This window comes from Zophobas morio, unplaced genomic scaffold (assembly GCF_036711695.1).
Source record: "Zophobas morio isolate AGI-343-1 ecotype UQ-CSIRO unplaced genomic scaffold, CSIRO_AGI_Zmor_V1 ptg000020l, whole genome shotgun sequence".
Classification (NCBI taxonomy): Eukaryota; Metazoa; Arthropoda; class Insecta; order Coleoptera; family Tenebrionidae; genus Zophobas; species Zophobas morio.
Genome location: NW_026972125.1, coordinates 2,465,792 through 2,490,660, shown reverse-complemented (window position 1 = coordinate 2,490,660; position 24,869 = coordinate 2,465,792). Strand labels below are relative to the sequence as shown.

Here is a 24,869-nt window from a genome sequence, read left to right as displayed (position 1 = left end):
TTGAACCAATTTTAACCATTTTTTTAAATATTTTTGACAATTTTGGATGAACTTTCTGTGTTTATTGGAACAGATATCGTGACGGATTTTTCAGAGTTGTAATTAGCGGAAGATTATCTATAATTTGACACCACTTTTCAGTCGATTGAACCAATTTTATCCATTTTTTTGGAATATTTTTGAAAATTTTGAATTCTCTTTTTGTGTTTATTGAAACAGATATTGTGATGGGGATTTCAGACTTGTAATTAGCGGAAGATTATGTACGATTTGACACCAATTTTCGGACGATTGAACCAATTTTATCCATTTTTTTGGAATATTTTTGAAAATTTTGCATTCACTTTTTGTGTTTATTGAAACAGATATCGTGACGGGGATTTCAGACTTGTAATTAGCGGAAGATTATCTACAATTTGACACCAATTTTCGGTCGATTGAACCAATTTTTATTATTTTTTTGGAATGTTTTTGAAAATTTGAATTCACTTTTTGTGTTTATTCAAACAGAAATCGTGACGGGGATTTCAAACCTGTGATTAGCGGAAGATTATCTACAATTTGACACCAATTTTCGGTCGATTGAACCAATTTTAACCATTTTTTTTGGAATATTTTTGAAAATTTTGAATTCACTTTTTGTGTTTACTGGAACAGATATCGTGACGGGGATTTGAGACTTGTAATTACCGGAAGATTATATACGATTTGACACCAATTTTCGGACGATTGAACCAATTTTAACAATTTTTTTGGAATATTTTTAAAAATTTTGAATTCACTTTTTGTGGTTATTGAAACAGGCATCATGACGGGGGTTTCACACTTGTTATTAACGAAAAATTATCTACAATTTGACACCAATTTTCGGCGGATTGATCAATTTTAACCATTTTTTTGGAATATTTTTGAAAATTTTGAATTCACTTTTTGTATTTATTGAAACAGGCATCGTGACGGCGATTTCATACTTGTTATTAGCGAAAGATTATCTACAATTTGACACCAATTTTCGGCGGATTGAACCAATTTTAACCATTTTTTTGGAATATTTTTGAAAATTTTGAATTCACTTTTCGTGTTTGTTGGAACAGATATCCTTACGGGGATTTCAGATTTGTAACCGGCGGAGGATTATCTACAATTTGACACTAATTTTCGGTCGATTGAACCAATTTTAACCATTTTTTTGGAATATTTTTGAAAATTTTGAATTCACTTTTTCTGTTTATTGAAACAGGCATCTTGACGGGGATTTCGCACTTGTTATTGGCGAAAGATTATCTACAACTTGACACCAATTTTCGGTCGATTGAATCAATTGTATCCATTTTTGGGAATATTTTTGAAAATTTTGAATTCACGTTTTGTGCTGACTGAAACAGACATCGTGACTGGGATTTCGGACTTGTAACTAGCGAAAGATAATCTAGAATTTGACACCAATTTTCGGCGGATTGAACCAATTTTAACTATTTTTTTGGAATATTTTTGAAAATTTTGAATTCACTTTTTGTGTTTATTGAAACAGGCATCGTGACGGGGATTTCACAATTGTTATTAGTGAAAGATTATCTGCAATTTGACACCAATTTTCGGCGGATTGAACCAATTTTAACCATTTTTTTGGAATATTTTTTAAAATTTTGAATTCACTTTTCGTGTTTGTTGAAACAGATATCCTTACGGCGATTTCAGATTTGTAACTAGCGGAAGGTTATCTACAATTTGACACCATTTTTCGGTCGATTGAACCGATTTTAACCATTTTTTTGGAATATTTTTGAAAATTTTGAATTCACTTTTTGTGTTTATTGAAACAGATATCGTGACGGGGATTTCAGACTTGTAATTAGCGGAAAATTATCGACAATTTAACACCAATTTTTGGTTGATTGAGCAAATCTTAACTGTTTTTTTGGAATATTTTTGAAAATTTTGAATTCTTTTTTTTGCTTTAGTGAAAGAGACATCGTAACGGCGATTTCAGATTTGTAACTAGCGGAAGGTTATCTACAATTTGACACCAATTTATTCGGTCGATTGAACCGATTTTAACCATTTTTTTGAAAATTTTGAATTCTCTTTTTGTGTTTACTGAAACAGATATCGTGACGGCGATTTCAGACTTGTAATTAGCGGAAGATTATCTACAATTTGACACCAATTTTGGGTCGATTGAACCAATTTTATGCTTTTTTTGGAATATTTTTGAAAATTTTGAATTCATTTTTTGTGTTTATTTTAACAGATGTCGTAACGGCGATTACAGATTTGTAAGTAGCGGAAGATTATCTACAATTTGACACCATTTTTCAGTTAATTGAACCAATTTTAACAATTTTTTTGGAATATTTTTGAAAATTTTGAATTCACTTTTTGTATTTATTGAAACAGATATCGTGACGCGGATTTCAGACTTGTGATTAGCGGAAGAATGTGACCAAAAAAAACGACAAAAACAACAAAATAAGTACTACACCCAAAAAAAAGTAAGGAAAAAGCAACAAAACCCGACAAAAAAAGACCGAAGAAAAACGATGGAAAAAAGACACAAAAAATGCACCAAAAAAAGAAGTTAAGAAATGCAAGAAGAGTCGAGAAAAGTTTATAAAAAAATCTGACAAATGAATAAAATAAAGCAGCAAAATCGACACGACAAGAAAAGAGCATAAAAAAGACGCCAAGAAAGGGCGATAAAAAGAACCATTAAAAAGGTCACAAACAAAGGTAAATCGTGACGATAAAACCACAACAATGCCACTAAAAAGGAAGTTAAAAAAACGACGATAAAAATGGAACGTCGACAAGACTTCAAAGTAATCGGTTTTATAGTTTCTATACAAGTGAAATTGTAAAAATAATGTGGATATATGTTATTTTATATAAGTATAAAATTGAGTAGCAAATATTTACTAAAACTTTGAGATAACGTCATTAAATTGTTGGTGGGGATTAGCAATCACCATAATAACCGGCTTGACGGTTTCGACGACCCATTTATCTGTCTAATAAAATCGCTAACGAGCGACAGACGGAATCGCCAGCCAAAGTCCACGAATAAAAAATCCAAATTTCCTTGAAAATAATTTAATAACAAAAAATAAAGTATAACAACCCAAAAAATTAGTATTTTAAATACCACCCCTACCGCAGTAGGCAATAAAAATAAAAATAAATACAAATCACTAACACAGAACCACCACAACACAAAAACATCTTAAGCAATAAATTACGTATTTACATATATGTATACCCCCGTAAAAAGTATTCGTGTACATTTTTAACATTTAGAATTATTTGCAGATATAAAATTGATAACGCTACCAGGATCACAGATTGTTGAACCCCAACCGGCAGCTACCGCCGGCCCTACTTGTCATACACAAAAACAATCCAGTGAATTTGTACAAAAAAAACCCATTCGAATCAGTCACCATTAAAATTGTACTTCATTAATAAAATCAACAGCAAACCTAACTACAACGTTATTGCGCCGACGACTCTTCCTGCGCCGCCTCCTGCTGCGGGTAAATCGGCCGCCCCATGAACAACGGCCCCCGCCCGTTCACCACACTCCCAGTTCTCCTCCTGGGAACCGCCTGCGGCTCCCCCTTCTTCTTAATATACTTGAAAACCCCCTGCCCCGGCAACTTCGGGAAGAGCTTCGGGTGCACATACCACATCCTGTACGTGAAAAACCACGTCAAGATGGCCAAAGCGCCCCCCAGAAACTTTTCAATCATGATGTGGTAGTACAGCATCGTGCACACCAGCATCACGTCCCACATTATTTGGAAGAGAGTGATGGTAATGAACAGCCCCCGTATATACGGGGTGTATTTCTTGTAGTTTAGTTGCAAGTCGTGCATTTCTGGGTCTGATAAATTTCGCAAAGGGTTAAGATTCTGGGAGGGGTCTCTGGACACTCGGTGGTGGTTTTCCAGACGCAGGTGCTCCTTGATGCTGTCCCAGTTCTCCATGCAGCGGGTCTCCTCAATAAGTAGGAGACTCCCGTAGATGAGGATGAACGTGTGTCCCGAGACGTCGAAGCCGTTCCAGACGTGTCCGGCTTGTAAACAGGACCCCTTGGTGCCGAACTGCCTGTGGTTGCACCGTCCAAACGACGCCTCCACCACGTTGAACAAAGTCGTCCAGAACCACCAGAAGAACGTCGCGATGCAGATTCTGAGTAAGTGGTGCTTGATTATCCGCTGTTTCTGGCCACAGCAGTAGATGTACGTGGTGAAGACCACGAACGGGACGAGCAGGAGGAGGTTCCAGCCCCAGGCGAACTTCACGAAGAACTTGTTGAAGATGTTGTCGGAGCGGGATAGGTACATCTTGGGCACGCTGGCGAAGTCCGCGAACAAAGAGAGCAGGAAAAGGGTCCCGAGGTAGATCGCCACTTTGAGGTTAGTGTCGAAGAAGAGCGATTTCTTGCACAGGTAGAGCACCATGAGCATCATGGTCTCTTTGATGGAGGTCGGCTCACATGTTGGTTTCGTGCCGCGGTACTCCAGGTTGTTGTCGCTCGTGTTAGGGCGGAAATTCAATTTTTGGTGCAGGGGTCGGCGCTTTGTCGCCATGATGATGGTGACTCTTTGACATTTGTTATCTGACATGTGTCAAAAGTGACGTATGAAAATGACATTTGGAATTTGAGACAAAGGTGAGATTGAGAATTTGCTAAGCAGCGAATGGTTGTAGTTTATTGAAATTTCTGAGTATCTAGAAAACCAACAATAAGTCAACGCGTTTGGTAATTTCAATGAAGTGCTATTGGTAGCACTGACAAATATCACCAGAAACCCAATAACCAAATTGGAATGAAAAAAAACGGCGCTACCAGACTTGCTAAATTATTTTCAAGAAATTATCATGACTAGTAAAGCCGCACTGGAGTTACTTAGTCCATAATAATTATTTCTATGTTTTTGTTTGGAATAATTGACTCGTGTTGCCAACCCTGCAACACCAAAATTACGCAACATTGCACCTCTCTCAAATGTCAATCCCGCCACCAAAATCATAACCTCAAAAAAAAATCGAATCTAATCTCTAAATAATCGGTATTAATTCAACTTGTCACCACACGCACGCCCCCTCGTTCGAATGCCTCCACACTCATTCTTCTTTCCGTGAGTTATGTTCATTAGAAGACTCCTCTCAACCATGCGAAGAGCCCCCTCACTCGACCGGCCCTGCACCATCGCCGTGGAGGGCAACATCGGCAGCGGCAAGTCCACTTTCCTCCGACACATCGAGAAACTCGGCAACGTCACAGTCTTCTCCGAGCCCCTCGAAAAGTGGCGCAACTGCCAAGGCCACAACCTCCTCGACCTGCTCTACCAGGACCCCCAGAGGTACAGTTTCACGTTCCAGTCCTACGTGCAGCTCACTCTGCTTCAGGCGCACACCCAGAAGTGCTCGACGAAGTTTCGCTTCCTGGAGCGGTCCATCTTCAGTGCGCGCTACTGTTTCGTGGAGAAGCTGAGGCGGGACGGAATCATGGCCAGTCCGGAGTACTCAGTCATCGACGAGTGGTTCAAGTGGATCAAGCAGGAGCAGGCGGTGGGGGTGGATTTGTTCGTGTACTTGAGGACTGACCCGGAGGTGGTGTATGAGAGGATTTTGAAGAGGGATAGGGCGGAGGAGAGGAAGGTTCCGTTTGAGTATATTAAGAGTTTGCATGAGATTCATGAGGATTGGTTGTATCATAAGAGGTTGTATGAGTGTCCGGCGCCGGTTTTTACCATTGATGCTAATGTGGATTTGGGGATGATTGGGGATGAGTATGGGAGGTTTGAAGATCAGGTGCTTAAGAAGAGGGTGGCAGTTTAGGAGGAGAGTCTCGTTAGGTTTCTGTTTTTTTAAATTTTGTAGTTAAGTAATGACGTCACAGGTGGATTTGTGACGTCATGTTAAAAACGTTGTCTGAAGTTACTTTAACGTTAGTCTAAGGGTAAGAGTACATGTTGATTTCTATTTTTATTATAGGTAAAAGTAGAAACTAATTCCATTTGCATTTTTTGAAATTAAATATGTCTGAACTTAAGTATTACAATTTATATTTTTTTACCACATACTCGTCAGTGCGTTAATCACTTTACAAATAAAGTTCTATATTTAACTATGACTTGGTTTTATTTGGATAAATTGAGTTAAATGAGATTGAGAATTAAGATGGTAGTATACTGAAACATAGGCAACCAACTATACACGTAGCAGAAAGTAAAGCGCTACTATTTTATAAACTAATTTTCTAACATTTTTGTTCTGATTGTTTATAATAAAAACATACATTTTTACAAGAGTTTCACTTTTGGATTAAATTATTACATGTTTTGTAAATATTATTGTAAAACGAGCTGTGGGGATTTCTACCACAGGTTGGTTGCGTGCATGCGTCCTAGAATTAGCAAAAAATCAAACTTTTTCATTTAACATAAACAATTATATAATAATTACAACTATACAACAGTCGTCCACACGTCATTACAATATTTATTTTGTTGTTACTTATCACTTAACAAATTTAAACCTCCACGATCCCGTCCTGTGTCTAATTCATAACCTCACTTTTTCAGCAATTGAACTCAAGCAGTAATTTAAAAAATGTGGCGAAAACCGCTGTTACAGCCACCTATTAGTTACGGTTTGTCGATTTACAACAACTTTATCCGTTTCTTACCCCCTTGTGTTGCAGTTGTAGCAGCCAGATTTATAAATTCTGTGAGGAAGCCTGTCCCCAAAACTTTGTCTTTCCACTTAAATCAGAGATGGAGGAAGGAGAGGGGCCTGCCTTTGAACCCCAATTCCGAGGGGGTGTTAACGGACGCCCCCGACTACTCATTTTTGGATGGAAGGCCTACCCCTTATGGTATAGGTCAAATGAAGAGGATTGTTAAGCAACAACAAATAGCCGAACAGATTCACAATTTGACGGCGGAAATCGATTTTGCGGTGGAAAGACACGAGGAGTTGACACGAAAAGAGAGCGAGAGGAGGCAACAAATACTGGATAGTAAATTGAAGCCAAAAGGGATTGAGTTGTTAAAGAAGAAAAAATAACTAGTTTAAACATTTAAAGGAGATATTTTTTAATGTTATTGTAGCGGTAGTAAAATAAAAATGACTTAAAAATGGAAAAAAATGTTTTTTTATTTAGTTAAAAACCCAGTTATTAATTATGAGTCTGCGTTTTTTCGCGTTGGAAAGTAAAACGTATTAAGTTTAGTTTGCGTCGAATAGAGCCATCACTTTGAAGGGCCGTTTGGACAGCATTTAAAGTCGAACATAAATTTTTTAATGGTCGGAAGTTTTAATATTCCATGCATTCGTTGAAACGCTGCAACTACAACCAATCGTTAACACAGTTCACAGGCAAAACGAACTTCAAGTATGAGACAACTCAAAGATATCGATTATTCGGGCAATTAGAAATGAATATGAAACTAAAAAGCGCTTATTTTGTGTTTTTCTGTGTTTTGAACAACTTTATTGCTTCAAAACGCCTTTGTTTGAGTTTATTTAAGTATATTTCTCGTGAAAAGAAACATAATAATACAGTACTTAAGTACACAATGTTAAAGTGTTTTATGATATATTGTTTTTTAACATTCCTGCTTTTTATTCTTTATTTATATATTTTTTACTACCGTTATTAAGTACCCGCTTGTACGTGCCACAGTTAGTATTTTCCCCCAACAAAAACAAAATGACAGCGACAAGTCTTTTGCTTCTCTTCTGTGTTGTGGTTCTAGCAGAAGAACTAAGCATCGACAAAAGCTCCGCGTGTAGACTAAGCGTAAGTTCTTAACTCTTCTTCAAATCGAACCTTTACACTACTTTCCCCATAGATAAAAATGGGCAAAGTACTTCTACAAAGAATCATCGAACTTGCCAAAAACAAGGACCACGATTCATTGAAATGCCCACAATGGATCATAGTCGATGGTAGCTGTATCGACTTGTGCGACCCAGTGTACCATCCTGACAAGAAATAGAGCAGGTCTGGGTGCAAGAGTTTACCATCAAACATTCCCTCTATTTTGATATTTCTAATAAATGTAAGCGGAATACTTCAAATCGGAAGAAAAACACCACCCAGGACCCAAATTGTGTTTATTTTCCCTCTCCATGTTTGATACACCTATGAGGCATGCCCATAAAATAAACTTTATCTAATAACTTACTACATATTTGCAAACTACTTTTGGTAGTTATGAATACAAAGTGCCGGTGGTTATACCGAAACAAAAACAAAAACAAAAAGAAAACAACCAAGTTAAAAAAAAAAACAACGACGTTTTTTTGACTTACCGCTCTAGGTGGTATTTTCACATTGAACGTATCAAATTGCTTCTGGGGTGCAGCCTTTAGGAAAAGTAAAATGTAGTGTGCTGTATTTTAACAAGTTGTATAAGTGTGTAGATTAAACAGAAAAGTAGGAAACAAATAGTGGAAAAGAGCGAATTTTTCTTGACTTACCTGAATAGGTCTTGGTCTTACGACTTGATGAACTTCTAGATTAATCTGTGGAGATATTCCCACCTTAAGAAAAAAGTAAAATGTAGTGTGTTGTACCTACTTTACAAGTTGTTATATGCAAGGAAATTGATAAATAGAAAAGTGAAAAATTTGAACAAACATAGAAAAAAATACCTGATTAGGTCTTGGTCCTACACTTTGATGGTCTTGGGTTTTAGAGTGAACCGCATACTAAACAAAGTGAACAATGTTAAAAAATTGTATTACTTATCTGTTTACGAAAATGTTGATTTTTACGTACCGAGTAGCTGGTGTTAAATGACATCTAAAAAAAGATTTCGAGGAAAAAAATGGAAAAAGTTCAGGTTTTGCCTACGTGGTGATGTTGATGTTGTGCCATGACTGTAAGTCTGTAAACACCACGCAAAAAAGAACCATTGCGACTGGTGCATCCATTGTCGTGTTTGACTGAGTGGTGTTCTGTTTAAAAAGAAAATTTTTGTTCAAGTATTGGGAGATAAAAAATTTTACGATTAATTAGAGAAGAAAAATATCATTGTATTGTAATTTATGTAGGTAATTATGGTCCATTTCTACAAATTACAATGTTTTCTGTGGCACTAATTAACCGATTTTATGTTTTTCGAATAAAATCTGCTATTGTATTTATATAAATAATTGCAATTATGTAGCAGCAAAATTAAGTACGTAAGCAATTTAATAGCTATATTTTGTCAAATAAAGGAAAGTATCATAAATAATTGCAAAAAAGACGGACAATATGTTCAAAAACTTAATTTAATAATTTGAGAAATTTGACAGGTTTGCCTAAACCTTAAACCACCTGGTAGAACTATTCCTAGTTTCAACTTTTCAAAGATGGCGCGTCGGTTTCGATTCCTTCCGCGAAAATTTTGGCATTTTTCCAAAAATTTAAACAAAAAGTGCGCAAAAAGTTCACAGGGACTTTAAAAATGTTGGAAACATCGTGTGCAGTTGAAACCCGAGGTGAGTGAAGCAAATTTTCCATAATTTTGACGTTAACTAGAATTAGGTAGAAGTTCCAAAAAGCAATTTTACGGCTTTATATCGCCAGTTATGAACTATAAGACTCTTATTTAGCATGTTTGCAACGTTTTTGTGTCTTTTAGACTGTTAAAATTGTGTTTATCCGATTTTAAATCGGACACCATGAATTATAGCTCTACCACGTGGATCAAACTTTGGGGTCAAATAAAATCATGGCGATTTGATTAACAGGCAATTACATAAAAATTATTTTATTATTTTTCGTACGTAATTGTTGTATTTATGCCGACCGAAAGTGGGAATTACGGATAAAATTTGATTTATTTCGTCTCACAATATCATTAGCAGTTATTTCAGAATCGTAAATGATTTTTAGGGTTTAGTCGTGTTGGGTGTCTCGGGAGCAACTCTAATAATTTTATTAGACTGGGGATAAGATCCTGAAGGTGATAAAATTTTCATAACCTGATTAAGATCTTCTGCAACTTTTTCAGCTATCTCGGTGGCAGGCGATTAAGGAATATTGAATAGCGTAACGTTATCATTGCGCTCTTTACTCCGCGGGTTTGGAGACGATATCACCAACGTTAAATTTATTGTCAATATTGGCAAATATTCAAAAAGTTTATAACAGTATTTCTTAATACGTAATAATGGTAATCTGTGACGTCATATGCTAAAAAACGAGCTCATAAGTTTTCGTTAAATCACAAAGTTGCTGGTTTCAAGGCAAATAAATAAGTTAAGTGTAGAGTAATTAAACCTTTCTATTTTTCCCACATAAAATAGCTTTAACTGCTGCAAAAGAACTGTTATTATGCGGTTGTGTAAGAAATCTTAATAACACATGAGAAGTAAAACTTCATTATTGAGAGAAAATGAGTAAAATTAACGTTCGTGAAAATCTATACACAAAGATTCATTTTTAAATAGTCGTATAAATTTTGCATTAGTTAACCTCAACATGACCGTCCACTTTATCCAAAATTTGTATATGCATTTAAGAGATTAATATTTATTGCTATAAATACATATTTAATGTTACGTTCAGTCATCTAAGTTTGAAACTTAGAGTAGAATAGTCGGTTTTAAAATGTTTTTGGTGTTACTGTATAAATTTTCGAAAGTAATTTAAATTAAAGTCTATCTATTTTCATTAATTTTTGTATTTTATAGTTGGCTTTAATAATTTTGTATTTTAACGGTCATCCTTAATGTAGTCCAAGTGACTTGACTAGTGATAATAAAATTTAATTAGGAATTTTGTAATTTTTCATTTTTCTTTTTTCGTTTTTTAGTATTTTAACACAAGATTAGGTTAATGATGTTTTTTAATAATAAAAGTTTTTTTGTTTTGTCGTGTAAAAAAAATGGATTTGTTTTTTTACTTGCTCCTCCGTAGGCGCTTCCTAATTAAAAACCTTCAAAATTAAAATTAAAGGTAGCTTTCCATTGTTTTAAATGAAATATTTTTCCTGAGTACTTCTCAGTGACTAACTGAACTCATTTAGAATCAGGATCAGGAAAAGATCGGACGTCCACTACAATTGTCCGTTGAATTGAAAATATGCAATTAACATATTTTTATCGATCTTTGTCTTTAACTTTTCTACCGCCAAATCTGTCATCTGCCAACTTCCACGATTTCCCATCCTCTTATTCAAATGGCCTTTAGTTACCTTAAAACCCGCCCGTGCAGAAAAACCCCGCCGACATAAAAACGCAACTTTAAAACTCCCACCGCCAATAACTCTTCCAATAAACCAAAAAAAAACACACCCCAGTTTCTATAATTTTCCCACCGCCCCACCCCACCGGCCCACTTTCACCCACTTCCAGAATCGATGAATACCAATGATTCGTCTTGAAATTTGTGCGGATCGCGACTTCCACCCCCGACTCTCGCGCACATGGGACATGAGAATCGCACGCCGCCGCCGGCCGCCTCTTCACTGTGTTGAGGGCCGTCGTGGAAGCAGCACTGCCGCGCTCCGACCACCCCACAGCAGCTCCAGCGACAATCCATCGGTGCTGGTCTGGAGAACTTTCCGTTTCCCTCGCCTCAGACGTACCACCGGTGCTAAAGTGAGTGCTGCAGTGCGACTGGAGTGTCACATGTGTGCGGATACCGGCGAGGCCTGAACTTGCGGACACTTTTCCCACTTTGACGCGAGTTTCGGTGAGTTTTAGGTTAAGGTTTTTGCGCTGAAGAAGTTGTTGTTGTGGCGGATTGGTGGGTTGTACTAGGTTTTTTGGGGGTTAATGGAAAATAAATTCATAATCGAAGGGTATATGATGCGAAGTTTGTTACGAAAATAATCGCTTGTAATGTAAGTAAAGTAATTAAAAGTAAATGATTTGTAAATATTTTTGTTGGTTTTCGTCTTGTAATTGATTTTGTTTTTTTGAAACGACGAATTTTTGCAGTGGATGGAGTTCACGTGTTCATGAGACAAACCCCGTTTACCACGAATACACGCTGCGCACGCCCACGACACCGAAAATATTTTAGACGAATTTGACGCATTTTGTCAACTATGTTGGCGCCTCGATCAGAAGGCTTATTAAATTTACTGCGTTTTAATTAATAATGTTATAGCAGAAAATAATTTCATTTATTAATGCCGCTTTTCGATTTATAGATAAACACACAGGGTTTGGTACATAATTTAAAACAAGCATGCACAATTCCACGAACGACTATTAAATTATTATTTTTTGTATCTAACCTTTGTTATAATAAAAATTTTATAGTATATATTATTATTAATTCTGTGAAAATAAAATATAGAAAAAAACTTCTTTAAGCAAGAGAAAATTTTATGGGTTGGTAGATTTCGCCAAACCCAAGAGGAGCATAATGGTGGATGCGCCGGGCAAAATTTTATTATTTTTGAACATTTTCCGGATTGTCTGTTTTTTTTATTGAACAATATTTTCAAAAATTTTGTAATGAAACGGGTTTGGTTTTTGAATAAACAACGCATTTTATTAGTAAATAGGATATTGTTAATAATACAAATGCATTTAGAATTTTCGATTGTCGAAAATACCGACTATTGTTTGCATTAAACATTTTGTTATGCGCTTTTGTCCATTTAGTGCTAAAATTCGAATTTAAATTTGGACTAAAGTTAATTAAGGTCCGGGGAAAAGTTACTCAATTTATTACACGCTGAGTAAGTGTGTAAACGTAATTTGTAAAGCTTTCGTGCTTATTAGTGATGGTAAATTTATAATGTAAAAAGAGGGAAATAGGCGAGTAGGAAATGGGTACGTTATTTCACTATTATTCCGTTACACAGTCAACTGGACTGTTCGGAATAAGCCGCTTAAAGTATCCCGGAAGTTTGTAATTTATGCATTGCAGCAGAAAATGGTTTATTTGTTAACGTACACTTTTAATTCGTGTTGCAAAATACACAAATTAGCACTTAATGCAGATTGATTTATCGAATTTTGACTCAAGCTGTAACTTTTTATATATATTTTTTTCTACTGTTGTCGAAAATTCTTGTTTTAACTCTATCATGATGGTGACCTGCCATAAAATTTAAAAAATTTCCAAATTACTAGAAGTTTCGTCACTTCACATGACTTGGGGTGCGATTTTGTTTCTCGATCGAAAAAAACTCGATAGCGATAAAATCTCGTTTGCTGATTGGTTGAGAGGCTGAGTTGGTGAGACACTTCTCGATTCTTTCACGAAATCAAGTCTTCATGGAGTGATATTTTCTCGATAGCTCCGAGTGAAGTGATAAATTTTGGAGACATAACCTCGAAATTTATGTCAAAATAAAAGTTCGAAATCGTAATTCTGAGTTATAAGTTTTTAAAATTAAGGTAATTGTAAACTTTTCAGCATTTAATAAGCTTATATGCAAAGAATAAATGCAAACTTTTGCATTTAAAAGCTACGCAATGACATTTATCGCAAGTGATAATTTATCACTTCGATCGAGAAACAAAATCGCACCCCTGGGGTGCGATTTTGTTTCTCGATCGAAAAAAACCCGTTAGCGATAAAATCTCGTTTGCTGATTGGTTGAGATGCTACATTTTTGTCACATTTCTCGATTGTGTCACGAAATCAAGTCTTCATGGAGCGATCTTTTCTCGACAGCTCTGAGTAAAGTGATAAATTTTGGAGACATAACCTCGAAATTTATGTCAAAAAAGAAGTTCAAAATCGTAATTCTGAGTTATAAGTTATTGAAGTTAAGGTAATTGTAAACTTTTGAGCATTTAATAAGCTTATATGCAAAGAATAAATGCAAACTTTTGCATTTAAAACATAGGTAATGACATTTAATTTATCCCTTCGATCGAGAAACAAAATCGCACCCCTGGGGTGAGATTTTGTTTCAAGCAATACGATACGAAGCGATGACGAAGAAGCGATAAATGACAAGGACGAAAATATAAATTTCAGATGCGAAAGTAAAAGACGACCACATTTTATCGGTACCGATATTTTATCGTTGTAGAAACAAAATCCCACCCCTGGTCCCAAAAGAAATAATTTTCTTTCCCCCTTTTGGTCTTCCTTTTTAAAGATGTGTGGGGATTATCATCTATAACTTGTCGGACGAGTTTTGTTAAAGTGCGACTTCCTGATTTCCTCTTAATGGTACCAGTCTAACGAAATAATTTTATCGTATAAATGAGTATCCCTAAAAAATTAGCTTCAAGAACAGCAACACCAACGAATTTTTAACGAAATTTCTGAAACCAGGGGTGCGATTTTGTTTCTCGATCGAAAAAAACTCGATAGCGATAAAATCTCGTTTGCTGATTGGTTGAGAGGCTGAGTTGGTGAGACACTTCTCGATTCTTTCACGAAATCAAGTCTTCATGGAGTGATATTTTCTCGATAGCTCCGAGTGAAGTGATAAATTTTGGAGACATAACCTCGAAATTTATGTCAAAATAAAAGTTCGAAATCGTAATTCTGAGTTATAAGTTTTTAAAATTAAGGTAATTGTAAACTTTTCAGCATTTAATAAGCTTATATGCAAAGAATAAATGCAAACTTTTGCATTTAAAAGCTACGCAATGACATTTATCGCAAGTGATAATTTATCACTTCGATCGAGAAACAAAATCGCACCCCTGGGGTGCGATTTTGTTTCTCGATCGAAAAAAACCCGTTAGCGATAAAATCTCGTTTGCTGATTGGTTGAGATGCTACATTTTTGTCACATTTCTCGATTGTGTCACGAAATCAAGTCTTCATGGAGCGATCTTTTCTCGACAGCTCTGAGTAAAGTGATAAATTTTGGAGACATAACCTCGAAATTTATGTCAAAAAAGAAGTTCAAAATCGTAATTCTGAGTTATAAGTTATTGAAGTTAAGGTAATTGTAAACTTTTGAGCATTTAATAAGCTTATATGCAAAGAATAAATGCAAACTTTTGCATTTAAAACATAGGTAATGACATTTAATTTATCCCTTCGATCGAGAAACAAAATCGCACCCCTGGGGTGAGATTTTGTTTCAAGCAATACGATACGAAGCGATGACGAAGAAGCGATAAATGACAAGGACGAAAATATAAATTTCAGATGCGAAAGTAAAAGACGACCACATTTTATCGGTACCGATATTTTATCGTTGTAGAAACAAAATCCCACCCCTGGTCCCAAAAGAAATAATTTTCTTTCCCCCTTTTGGTCTTCCTTTTTAAAGATGTGTGGGGATTATCATCTATAACTTGTCGGACGAGTTTTGTTAAAGTGCGACTTCCTGATTTCCTCTTAATGGTACCAGTCTAACGAAATAATTTTATCGTATAAATGAGTATCCCTAAAAAATTAGCTTCAAGAACAGCAACACCAACGAATTTTTAACGAAATTTCTGAAACCAGGGGTGCGATTTTGTTTCTCGATCGAAAAAAACTCGATAGCGATAAAATCTCGTTTGCTGATTGGTTAATATGCTACATTTCTCGATTCTGTCACGAATCAAGTCTTCATGGAGTGATCTTTTCTCGGTAGCTCTGAGTAAAGAGATACATTTTGGAGACATAACCTCGAAATTTATGTCAAAATAGAAGTTCAAAATCGTAATTCTGTGTTATAAGTTCTTAAAATTAAGGTAATAGTAAACTTTTGAGCATTTAATAAATATATGCAAAGAATAAATGCAAACTTTTGCATTTAAAAGCTACGCAATGACATTTATCGCAAGTGATAATTTATCACTTCGATTTAGAAACACTCGATAGCGATAAAATCTCGTTTACTGATTGGTTGAGATGCTACATTTCTGTCACATTTCTCGATTCTGTCACGAAATCAAGTCTTCATGGAGTGATATTTTCTCGATAGCTCTGAGTAGTGATAAATTTTCGAGACATAACCTCGAAATTTATGTCAAAATAGAAGTTCAAAATCGTAATTCTGTGTTATAAGTTCTTAAAATTAAGGTAATTGTAAACTTTTGGGCATTTAATGAATATATGCAAAGAATAAATGCAAACTTTTACATTCAAAAGCTACGCAATGACATTTATCGCAAGTGATAATTTATCACTTCGATTTAGAAACTCGATAGCGATAAAATCTCCTTTACCAATTGGCTGAGATGCTACATTTCTGTCACATTTCTCGATTCTGTCACGAAATCATGTCTTCATGGAGCGATATTTTCTCGATATCTCTGAGTGAAGTGATAAATTTTGGAGACATAACCTCGAAATTTATGTCAAAATAGAAGTTCAAAATCGTAATTCTGAGTTATAAGTTCTTAAAATTAATGTAATTGTAAACCTTTGAGCATTTAATAAGCTTATATGCAAAGAATAAATGCAAACTTTTGCATTTAAAAGCTACGCAATGACATTTATCGCAATTGATAATTTATCACTAGATCGAGAAACAACATCGCACCCCAGGAATGGGATTTTGTTTCTACTGATACGATACGAAGCGATAACGAAGCGATAAATGACAAGGACGAAAATATAAATTTCAGATGCGAAAGTAAAAGACGACCACATTTTATCGGTACCGATATTTTATCGTTGTAGAAACAAAATCCCACCCCTGGTCCCAAAAGAAATAATTTTCTTTCCCTCTTTTGGTCTTCATTTTTAAAGATGTGTGGGGATTATCATCTATAACTTGTCGGACGAGTTTTGTTAAAGTGCGACTTCCTGATTTCCTCTTAATAGTACCAGTCTAACGAAATAATTTTATCGTATAAATGAGTATCCCTAAAAAATTAGCTTCAAGAACAGCAACACCAACGAATTTTTAACGAAATTTCTGAAACCAGGAGTGGAATCTTGTTTCCACTGATACGATACGAAGCGATAAATGACAAGGACGAAAATATAAATTTCAGATGCGAAAGAAAAAGACGACCACATTTTATCGGTACCGATATTTTATCGTTGTAGAAAGAAAAACCCACCCCAGGGTCGAGTTTCATCCACCTACTTCCGGGAATATTTTTCTCGAGATAGAAATTCTGCTGGATGATTTTGATTCACTCTTGAAAAAGATTGATTTTTGTGGAAAATTGGAAAAACAATATTGGAAACGAATTTGAGAAAATGAAAACAAAAAATCACAGGCTAGAGCTTATTTGATGTTTACTAACTTTTTCTTTCACCCTCAATCTTTCATGAACGTTGAAATTCATCTCTAATCTAACTTCTGATTAGAAACTAACTTTTCCATGAATTGCTACCAAGGAATTTTTTTGTTGTTTTCTCTAGAAGTTGCAACAGGAATTGTCTTATCAAAGTCTTAATTCAACGAATCTCACGTCTATTTTTTCTATTTTTTTTTGTTTTCCGCTTCGCGTGTTTCTTCTAGTCTACTTCTTGAGCTCTAAAAGTTCGTTTATTCGATAGTGTCGTCTAAATTACTAATTTTAACAAACATCTGATAACTGATAAATTAAACTCCACCTCAACTACAACTAACAAAAGCACCTACATAACGTATAATCGCCCTCTGTTAGCTTTTGATTTACTCATAAAACCAACGATAACCATCGCTCGTAAAAACACGATGACTGGATTAAAACTCCTCTAAACATTTCCATTTTTCCCAACCAACAAATTTAAAACCGGAGTTATCAATAGCGGGATTTTGTTTGCTTTATTGCTTTTGAAACTAATAAAGCCCACATCAAATCGGCGCGATTTAAACATCGTTTAGAAAGCCAAACATCCCCGAACGCTTCCGCACTAAAAAAAACCGAAAAAAATCTCTTTACAGCGAACATTATTATCCCCGTAAGTGACTACACTTCAGTAAAATTTATGAGTGCAAAAGAAAAAGTGGAAAGTGCCGCCACTTGTTGTAAAACGAAACTTGTGCTCGAGATTTTACTCAATTAGCGCCTACTTCCCGGGCAAGCTCCGCAAATCTGTTGATAGATTCCAGTCCTTCCTCTAATCCGCATTAGAGTCCCAGGAAACCTTTCGTAAGAAGCGTAATTTATTTGCATGACGTGTGCTGTTTTATCTGGCGCACTTTGCGTTTCTTTTTTTTGCTCGGAGAACAATATTATCGACTCGGAAGGGTCGCGAAGTGTGCATTATTCACCGGATGCGGGGGAATTTTCTATCGGAGCCGTTCATTTTTCTATTTCGTTGTGTTCATTCGTTTGTTATGTTAAATATTGTAAACGGATTACGTCGAGCCGTATTTAACTAAAAGCCACCCTGAGAACTTGCATCTGCAGACGGGATGGATTTTTCTTAACGAGATTAACATAATGAATTGGGGAAGTTTTTACGGAAGGAAGAGAGACAAGCGTCCCCGGCGCCTCCACCTTTTTTCGCTTGGGTTCGTTGTGCTGGAGGAAAATAATGACGCGCCGTCGTGCCTTTTAAACAACGAAAGTTGGAACTCGCTGTATTTTGGACGGTTTTTTGCTCGAGCAACTTCAGGAAAAACGGTGTGTGCTGGACAAACACCGCCACTAAATTGCGCAGCTTGAGTACGAAAAAGTGATCGAGAAGACCCACTATATAACTACTAAAAATAAAAGTTCTTTTAGGCGACGATTTGCACGATATTTCATTGCTTACCTCAAATTTACGAGGGTTTGAAAAAGTCTACACGTGCTTGGTGGTCGTAAAATTTAGGCCCGAGAGTGTGTACGTCGCGAACTTGTCTTGGCTGTTTAGTGCAAAGCTGAAGTACATACTCCGCCCCACTTTCCGAAAGCGACAGCGCATTAAACCCCCCTTAAAAAATAAAACTTTTTAACCACCAACCTAATTTCCTATTCACATCGTCCATAATTCCGACTTTACAGCCTCCCATAAAAATAGACGTAAACGTCAACGACACAGCGTTAAGTCAACGTAACTCCTAAAACAGCCATAAACTCGCTCATCTAATAACAACAGTCGAAACTTTACATTTCCACTAAAAATTGCTACCGCAACATAATCACCGAATCTACAAAGCGAAATTTAATTAGTCATCTCACGCACCAAACTAGCATCAACAGATTCAATTATTACTAGCCATAACTCTATTACTGCTGATTTATTCGGGCACTCTGTGACAGTTGTGGGAAGTTATTCAATATCCTGTTCATGCAGGACAAAACAATGCAAGTTGCAGGATATCGAACCGGGTGGGGTCTAGGTGCGCCCATTAACTCGCAGTCTTGCGAATGACACGACTTGATGAGGCTCAGCAGGGGCGGCGGTGGATGAAAAAGTAGCCGTAAATGCAACAGCTACGCGTCAGTGCAGTCGGGTTGGACGTATTCCATGTTCGCACAGGCGCCCCCAAGTGGACGCGCTATTTATCGTTTACCGCGCATAAATAAGAATTCGTCGTCTTCTAAACCACATTTCTGCAACTAATAACTGCTTGTCGTCTCGCTTCTCGAGTCAAAAACAGAATAAACAGGAAATCACGCCTCGGTTTCAATCTCGAAAGTAAAACCTCTTAAGTGAGCAAAGCCAATAAACGCCGCATCATAACTACTAAAAGCTTGCGGTTTTATACACGCTGTACGAGATGCTGTAAGCTGGAATTGATCGGGAAATAATGAAGTCATCGAATATCTACGACACTAATAAAAGCGAACAAACTACCTGGGATGCGTGCTCGGCAAATATTATCATTCATCGTCATGTTCGACACTTTTTATAGGGAGCCAAATGCGGCGGAGAAGAACGCTCGATCCGGCGCCCTTCGATTTTTCAGATATGTATATATCGAACATCAAAGTCGGAATACCGAAAATATTAATTAATGCGCCTCTGGTTCTCTCTTTTTGAAGGATATCAATATCTGCGTCGGCCGGGGTGTGCTTGTACACGCCAGTAATTAATCTTAATTAGCCCTCCGAGTCATTAGTAACTCGCAGAAGCGGAGTGTGTGTCGGAGCGTGAATGTCGATTTTATTAATAAAGCCAGAGGAATAATTTTTCGTATAGAATACAAACAGGACAATGTAGGGGAGGGGCGCCACATAAATTACGACTGTACACATGTTAATGACCATTTCTATCAGCTGGGGCGATCGGCACGACACTAGTTTACACCCGTGTGAGGGCTGGACTCGCTGGGTTAGTTGTTAACTTTATTACTAAGTGCCTAATTAAAACACACACGTTGTAAAAAAAAACGTCGCCAGGAAATTTACACATAATTTTCAAGCTGAAACGAATAGTATGACGTCATAAGTAAAACGAGCTCGTACTGACGCAACCAAACTTAAGTCATGAAGCTAAAACCTGTTGCAAAGATGTACACTAGCTCTCTCGGCGACGGGGTCAGGGTTTACCCTACGACCTTTCAGGAAAATTTCGTGTCAGGGTTTCAATTTTCAGTCCCAGACAAAGCGTGGGAACGAGAGAACCTGACCCACAAAAAATTCTTAAACAAGAAAATCCAATCAATGCGTATGTTTACTTTTGTTTTAATAATCGTACACATAAAGCAAGTTTTCGTTATCCACCTTGTTGTTCGCTGCAAAAACCCCGAATTAAAACGTTTTCTATTTCCTCATATCACTAACCCCAGGAGTAATTTTGTTCGGCATGGAGTTAGTTGGCATTAATCAATTAAGGGAAATACAGCCACTAAATTGTGAGTAATTAAGATTTATTACGAGTCCAGTAATTACGGTTTCATAAAACTCGATATACGCCACGTGAAAATTCGCTTTTAAAGCCGCTGAACGGGAATTATTACGTCCACAAAATAGTGATGGTTCAGAGACGGGTCCTTGTTATTAGTTGCAGAAATATGGTTTGGGAGACGAAGAATTCTTATTTATAACGTTCGTGTAACGAAGCGGCGGAAATTTGCGCGGTAAACCATAAATAACGCGTACGCGTCCACTTGGGGGCGCCTGTATGTACATGGAATAGACTGTACTAATACGAAGCTATAACATTTATGTCACGAAAAACACCATTCGAGATACACTAGGGGTTCCTGCAGTTACTTTAATGCAATAATGACAAACAAGAGTAAATAATAGCTACGTCAATAGCAATTACAGTCTATCCGTACAAAATATATCTGTACTAATTACCAAACGCTTCTTGTTCTGGTAATAGTATTATGACATATGTTATTAAGTAATTGTGCAATATATCATTAGAAACAGAACAAAAAAAAATTGGTCTAAAGAGTTTAGACAGTACTTCCCTCGCTGTCGGAAACTTGACGACTGCATGCCTATTGTGTTTTTTTTCTCATTACATTTTTGTAGTGGGAATTAAAAAAAAAATTGTGATGACGTCATCAACATTTTTGCAAGGACACGTATATCAGTTGGGATAGATGTAGTGTAATACTATGAATAAAATTATTGTATTCCCAAATTTTCGGGAAAATGAATTGGGTCGTTTTGAATATTGACTTCTTATAATCAATAAAATAACCAAACAATTTACTCAGGTATACGGCGCCGGTGTGTAATATCTAGAGAGCGGATTTCTGTCGGGCTAGGCAAGGCCAAACTCGGTACGGCTCGTACGGGTTGGGAATTCATTGCAGTTACTCGTACTTACGGACTGCACTTCGTTTATTTGAGATTAGAATAACGCTGTTTCGTTGCACTCTGCTGTTAATTCCCGTTCTCATTTACTTAGCCGTTTGATTAATAAATCGTTAATTATATTTATGGAATTAGTACCGATTAAACGTGACGTAGCCCGACAAAAATTCACTGTCTGGTAATATGAAAGGCAACTGAAAATCGTTTATGTATAAACATTCTTAATTTAAGATGACAAGCGTAACAGCATACGTGAGAGTCAAACAGAGAAACTGTAAACAAAACGACCATCGGTTTTATTGCTTCGACTTCCGCTTATTATATAAAACATTGGGTTTTATTTTAATTCTTGACGGTGAAATTCACAATTGGTTGATTATAAACATGTCTATTCCACATTCGCGGAACCAAGTGAGCGCATAAAACAAATGCAGGTCTGTAATGTTAAAGTCGATGTAAATAAGCGTGCTACCCTTATGTTTCAACCGAGTTTTTCCTTTAACAAATTTTGTGTCTACCAAATTGGGTTGGTTGGGGTGTAATACTAATAATAAGTGTTGCCTTTAATTTAATCAATAAAATAAATTGACTTCATTAATTTTTTTGAACCACCTCTTAAGAAAATCTAAAAAATATGAATGGAATGATATATCACAAGTACAAACTCATCATATTTTTTGCATTTTAGATAGGATTTATTCAGCAAAATTTAAGGGTGACGTCATCAATTTTTTTAGGAGGGATGAACAAATACATTTTGAACAAAAGTTTACCATGCTTATAATAACTTTAAAATATTCCCAAGATTTCAAAGCATTCGGTTTTGTAATTTCTGATTAAATCGATAAAATAAATTCACGCTTTCATTAATTTTTTTGAGCCACCCTGCATATGCAAATCCAAAAATATGAATGGAATGATAAATCACAAGTGCAGACTCATCATATTTTGTACATTTTAGATACGATTTATTCGGCAAACTTTTGAGCTGACGTCATCAGTTTTTTGTAGAAGATAACCAAATATGTTTTGACTAAAAATTTATTATGCTCTTTATAACCTTAAAACATCTGCAAGATTTCAAAGCATTCGGTTTTGTAGTTCCTGATTAAATCAAAAAAATAAATTTACGCATTCATTAATTTTTTTGAGTCACCCTGTATATGCAAATCGAAAAAATTTGAATGGAGTGATAAATTACAAGAAGAGACTCACCATATTTTGTACATTTTAGATAGGATTTATTCAGCAAAATTTTGTGGTGACGTCATAAATTTTTTAGGGGGGACGACCAAATACATTTTGATCAAAAATTTACCATGCTTATGATAATTTTAAAATATCTTCAAGATTTCGAAGCATTCGGTTTTGTAGTTCCTGAGTAAATCAGTAAAATAAATTTACGCTTTCATTTATTTTCTTGAATCACCCTGTATATGCAAATCCAAAAACTATGAATGGAGTGATAGATCACAAGTACAGACTGATCATATTTTGTACATTTTAGATATGATTTATTCGGCAAATTTTCGAGCTGACGTCATCAAGTTTTTGGAAGGGACAAGCAAATATATTTTGACTAAACATTTATTATGCTCCTTATAACCTTAAAACATCTGCAAGATGTCAGAGCATTCCGTTTTGTAGTTCCTGATTAAATCAATAAAATATATTTACGCATTCATTAATTTTTTTGAGTCACTCTGTATATGCAAATCCAAAAAATATGAATGGAGTGATAAGTGACAAGTACAGACTCATCATATTTTGTACATTTTAGATATGATTTATTCGGCAAACTTTCGAGCTGACGTCATCAAGTTTTTGGAGGGGATAAGCAAATATATTTTGACTAAAGATTTATTAAAACATCTGCAACATTTCAAAGCATTCTGGTTAGCAGATTAAAAATTAAATTTCAAAATGTTGTTTTATAATTTTGATTTTTTTCCCAAAAATCTGGACGTTTCGGGTGAAAAGTCGATTCAGAGTTGTAAACTACATGTGTAGGACTATGTTATTTTATACAATTGAAAACCCATTTACTATGTACAATTTTGATGTGACGTCATCGCATTAGTGGTGGGGATGATTAGACAAATTTTGGTTAGCGTTTTACCATCTACATGATATTCTTAATATAAGTACAAAATTTCACAACAATCGGTCGAGTACTTTCGGAGATTATCTGTCTAATAAAAATCCGGGACGGCAGACGGACAGACGGACGGACAGACGGACGGACAGACGGACGGACAGATGGACGGACAGACGGACAGACGGACAGACAGACGGAAATGGGAGACCTACTTCTTCGTCTTCTAGGGGTCATGCAAGATCGAGAAAACGTAAAAGTAGAGAGTCGGCCGACGGACTCGATTACAATACTTCCTTTGCTTACGCTGGGGAAGTAAAAATAGAAAAATTAGAACGAGCAGAAGAAAGAGAACGTACAAAAGGAACCAGAGAAACGTAAGAATCGAAGGCACGGAAATAACACAAGGAATAAAAGGAAAAGAAGGAACAAAACAACAGAGGTAATAGAAAAAACAGAGGGAACAGAAGGAACAAACAGGAGGAGCAAAAACCAAAGGAACGAAAAGAACAAAGGAATAGAAGGAACAGAAGGGACAGAATGAGCAGATAGAGGGAACGAAAGAAACAGGAATAACAAAAGGAGCTGAGAATAGAACAATAGAACGGGGAGAACATAAGGGGCAGAAGAAACAGAAGGAACAAAAAAACAGAAGGAATAGACGGTACAGAAGGAATAGATGCAACCGAAATGACAGAAGGAACAGAAAGAAGAGAAGGAATAGAACTGAACAGAAGGAACAGAAGAACAGAAGAACGCAGCACCGAAAAAGTGCTCCCCTTCCTCTAGTGTTGTGAGCGCGGCAATCAGACTCCAAAGTGTTTTATTTCGGACCACCCCCTGCGAGAACGAGCCCACCCCCCGAGATATCGGTAAGTGTGGCAGGAAAAATGCGCCCTTGAAACCCCCTCGACACCCATACGCGCATAATTAGCATACATTACCCTCCGCCGGCATGAAACCGCCGTAAAATAAGGGTCGAACGATCCGGCAAAAACCTAGCAGAATTGTTACGATTATGGCGGTTAATTAAAGAGGGGTGTGAATTTCCGATGCGACCTTGACGGTCGATGAATATTTACGGTTTGTTTTGGATTGAGGTAGGATTGAGTAATAGAGATGTTGGGGGTGGCGGCGGCGGCGAGATAGTGATTGCGGCACGTCAGATTGCGTGCGGCGGAGGCGCAAACTGGCGATCCAGAAAAAATGTGGGATTGTTTCGTTACGCTTTACATACGAGAGGGAGGCGAGATCG

At 36.4% G+C, this 24,869-nt stretch overlaps 5 protein-coding genes across 13 annotated transcripts in view; 4 read left to right on the top strand and 1 right to left on the bottom strand.

The window, feature by feature from the left end:
* Nucleotides 1-3,074: 3,074 nt before the first annotated feature.
* LOC135131377 (acyl-coenzyme A diphosphatase FITM2) lies at nucleotides 3,075-4,680 on the bottom strand. Its single transcript, XM_064059057.1, has one exon. It carries the CDS (start codon nucleotides 4,623-4,625, stop codon nucleotides 3,489-3,491), a length of 1,137 nt encoding a protein of 378 aa, XP_063915127.1. The 5' UTR covers nucleotides 4,626-4,680; the 3' UTR covers nucleotides 3,075-3,488.
* Nucleotides 4,681-4,974: 294 nt separating this feature from the next.
* LOC135131378 (deoxynucleoside kinase-like) lies at nucleotides 4,975-6,136 on the top strand. The gene has a single exon (XM_064059059.1). It carries the CDS (start codon nucleotides 5,149-5,151, stop codon nucleotides 5,842-5,844), a length of 696 nt encoding a protein of 231 aa, XP_063915129.1. The 5' UTR covers nucleotides 4,975-5,148; the 3' UTR covers nucleotides 5,845-6,136.
* A 259-nt stretch (nucleotides 6,137-6,395) lies between these two features.
* LOC135131421 (large ribosomal subunit protein mL52) lies at nucleotides 6,396-7,156 on the top strand. Its single transcript, XM_064059170.1, has 2 exons — nucleotides 6,396-6,658; nucleotides 6,710-7,156. Exons 1-2 carry the CDS (start codon nucleotides 6,619-6,621, stop codon nucleotides 7,072-7,074), a joined length of 405 nt encoding a protein of 134 aa, XP_063915240.1. The 5' UTR covers nucleotides 6,396-6,618; the 3' UTR covers nucleotides 7,075-7,156.
* A 4,346-nt stretch (nucleotides 7,157-11,502) lies between these two features.
* Nucleotides 11,503-24,869, top strand: part of LOC135131536 (tyrosine-protein phosphatase Lar) — a 305,692-nt gene continuing 292,325 nt past the window's right edge. For 5 of the 9 annotated variants that reach the window (XM_064059325.1, XM_064059324.1, XM_064059329.1 and 2 more), the window contains exon 1: nucleotides 11,503-11,701. The gene's annotated coding sequence lies outside the window, so the exon portion shown is untranslated. The remainder of the gene's footprint in view (nucleotides 11,702-24,869) is intronic. The other 4 variants (XM_064059331.1, XM_064059327.1, XM_064059330.1 and 1 more) reach the window with 1 other exon arrangement.
* Nucleotides 20,000-24,411, top strand: LOC135131308 (protein FAM133-like). The gene is made up of 3 exons (XM_064058976.1): nucleotides 20,000-20,077; nucleotides 23,949-24,056; nucleotides 24,136-24,411. The coding sequence occupies exons 1-3, from the start codon at nucleotides 20,000-20,002 to the stop codon at nucleotides 24,409-24,411; spliced, it is 462 nt and encodes a 153-aa protein (XP_063915046.1).

Bases quoted from the DNA above. Each gene is read 5' to 3' on its own strand.
- LOC135131421 (XM_064059170.1), top strand. From the start codon at position 6,619: ATGTGGCGAAAACCGCTGTTACAGCCACCTATTAGTTACG. The intron at 6,659-6,709 runs GTTTGTCGATTT...CTTGTGTTGCAG, and splicing joins ACAGCCACCTATTAGTTACG to TTGTAGCAGCCAGATTTATA.
- LOC135131378 (XM_064059059.1), top strand. From the start codon at position 5,149: ATGTTCATTAGAAGACTCCTCTCAACCATGCGAAGAGCCCCCTCACTC.
- LOC135131377 (XM_064059057.1), bottom strand. From the start codon at position 4,625: ATGTCAGATAACAAATGTCAAAGAGTCACCATCATCATGGCGACAAAG.
- LOC135131308 (XM_064058976.1), top strand. From the start codon at position 20,000: ATGTTAATGACCATTTCTATCAGCTGGGGCGATCGGCACGACACTAGT. The intron at 20,078-23,948 runs GTTAGTTGTTAA...TAGAAAAATTAG, and splicing joins GTGAGGGCTGGACTCGCTGG to AACGAGCAGAAGAAAGAGAA. The intron at 24,057-24,135 runs GTAATAGAAAAA...ACAAAGGAATAG, and splicing joins GAAGGAACAAAACAACAGAG to AAGGAACAGAAGGGACAGAA.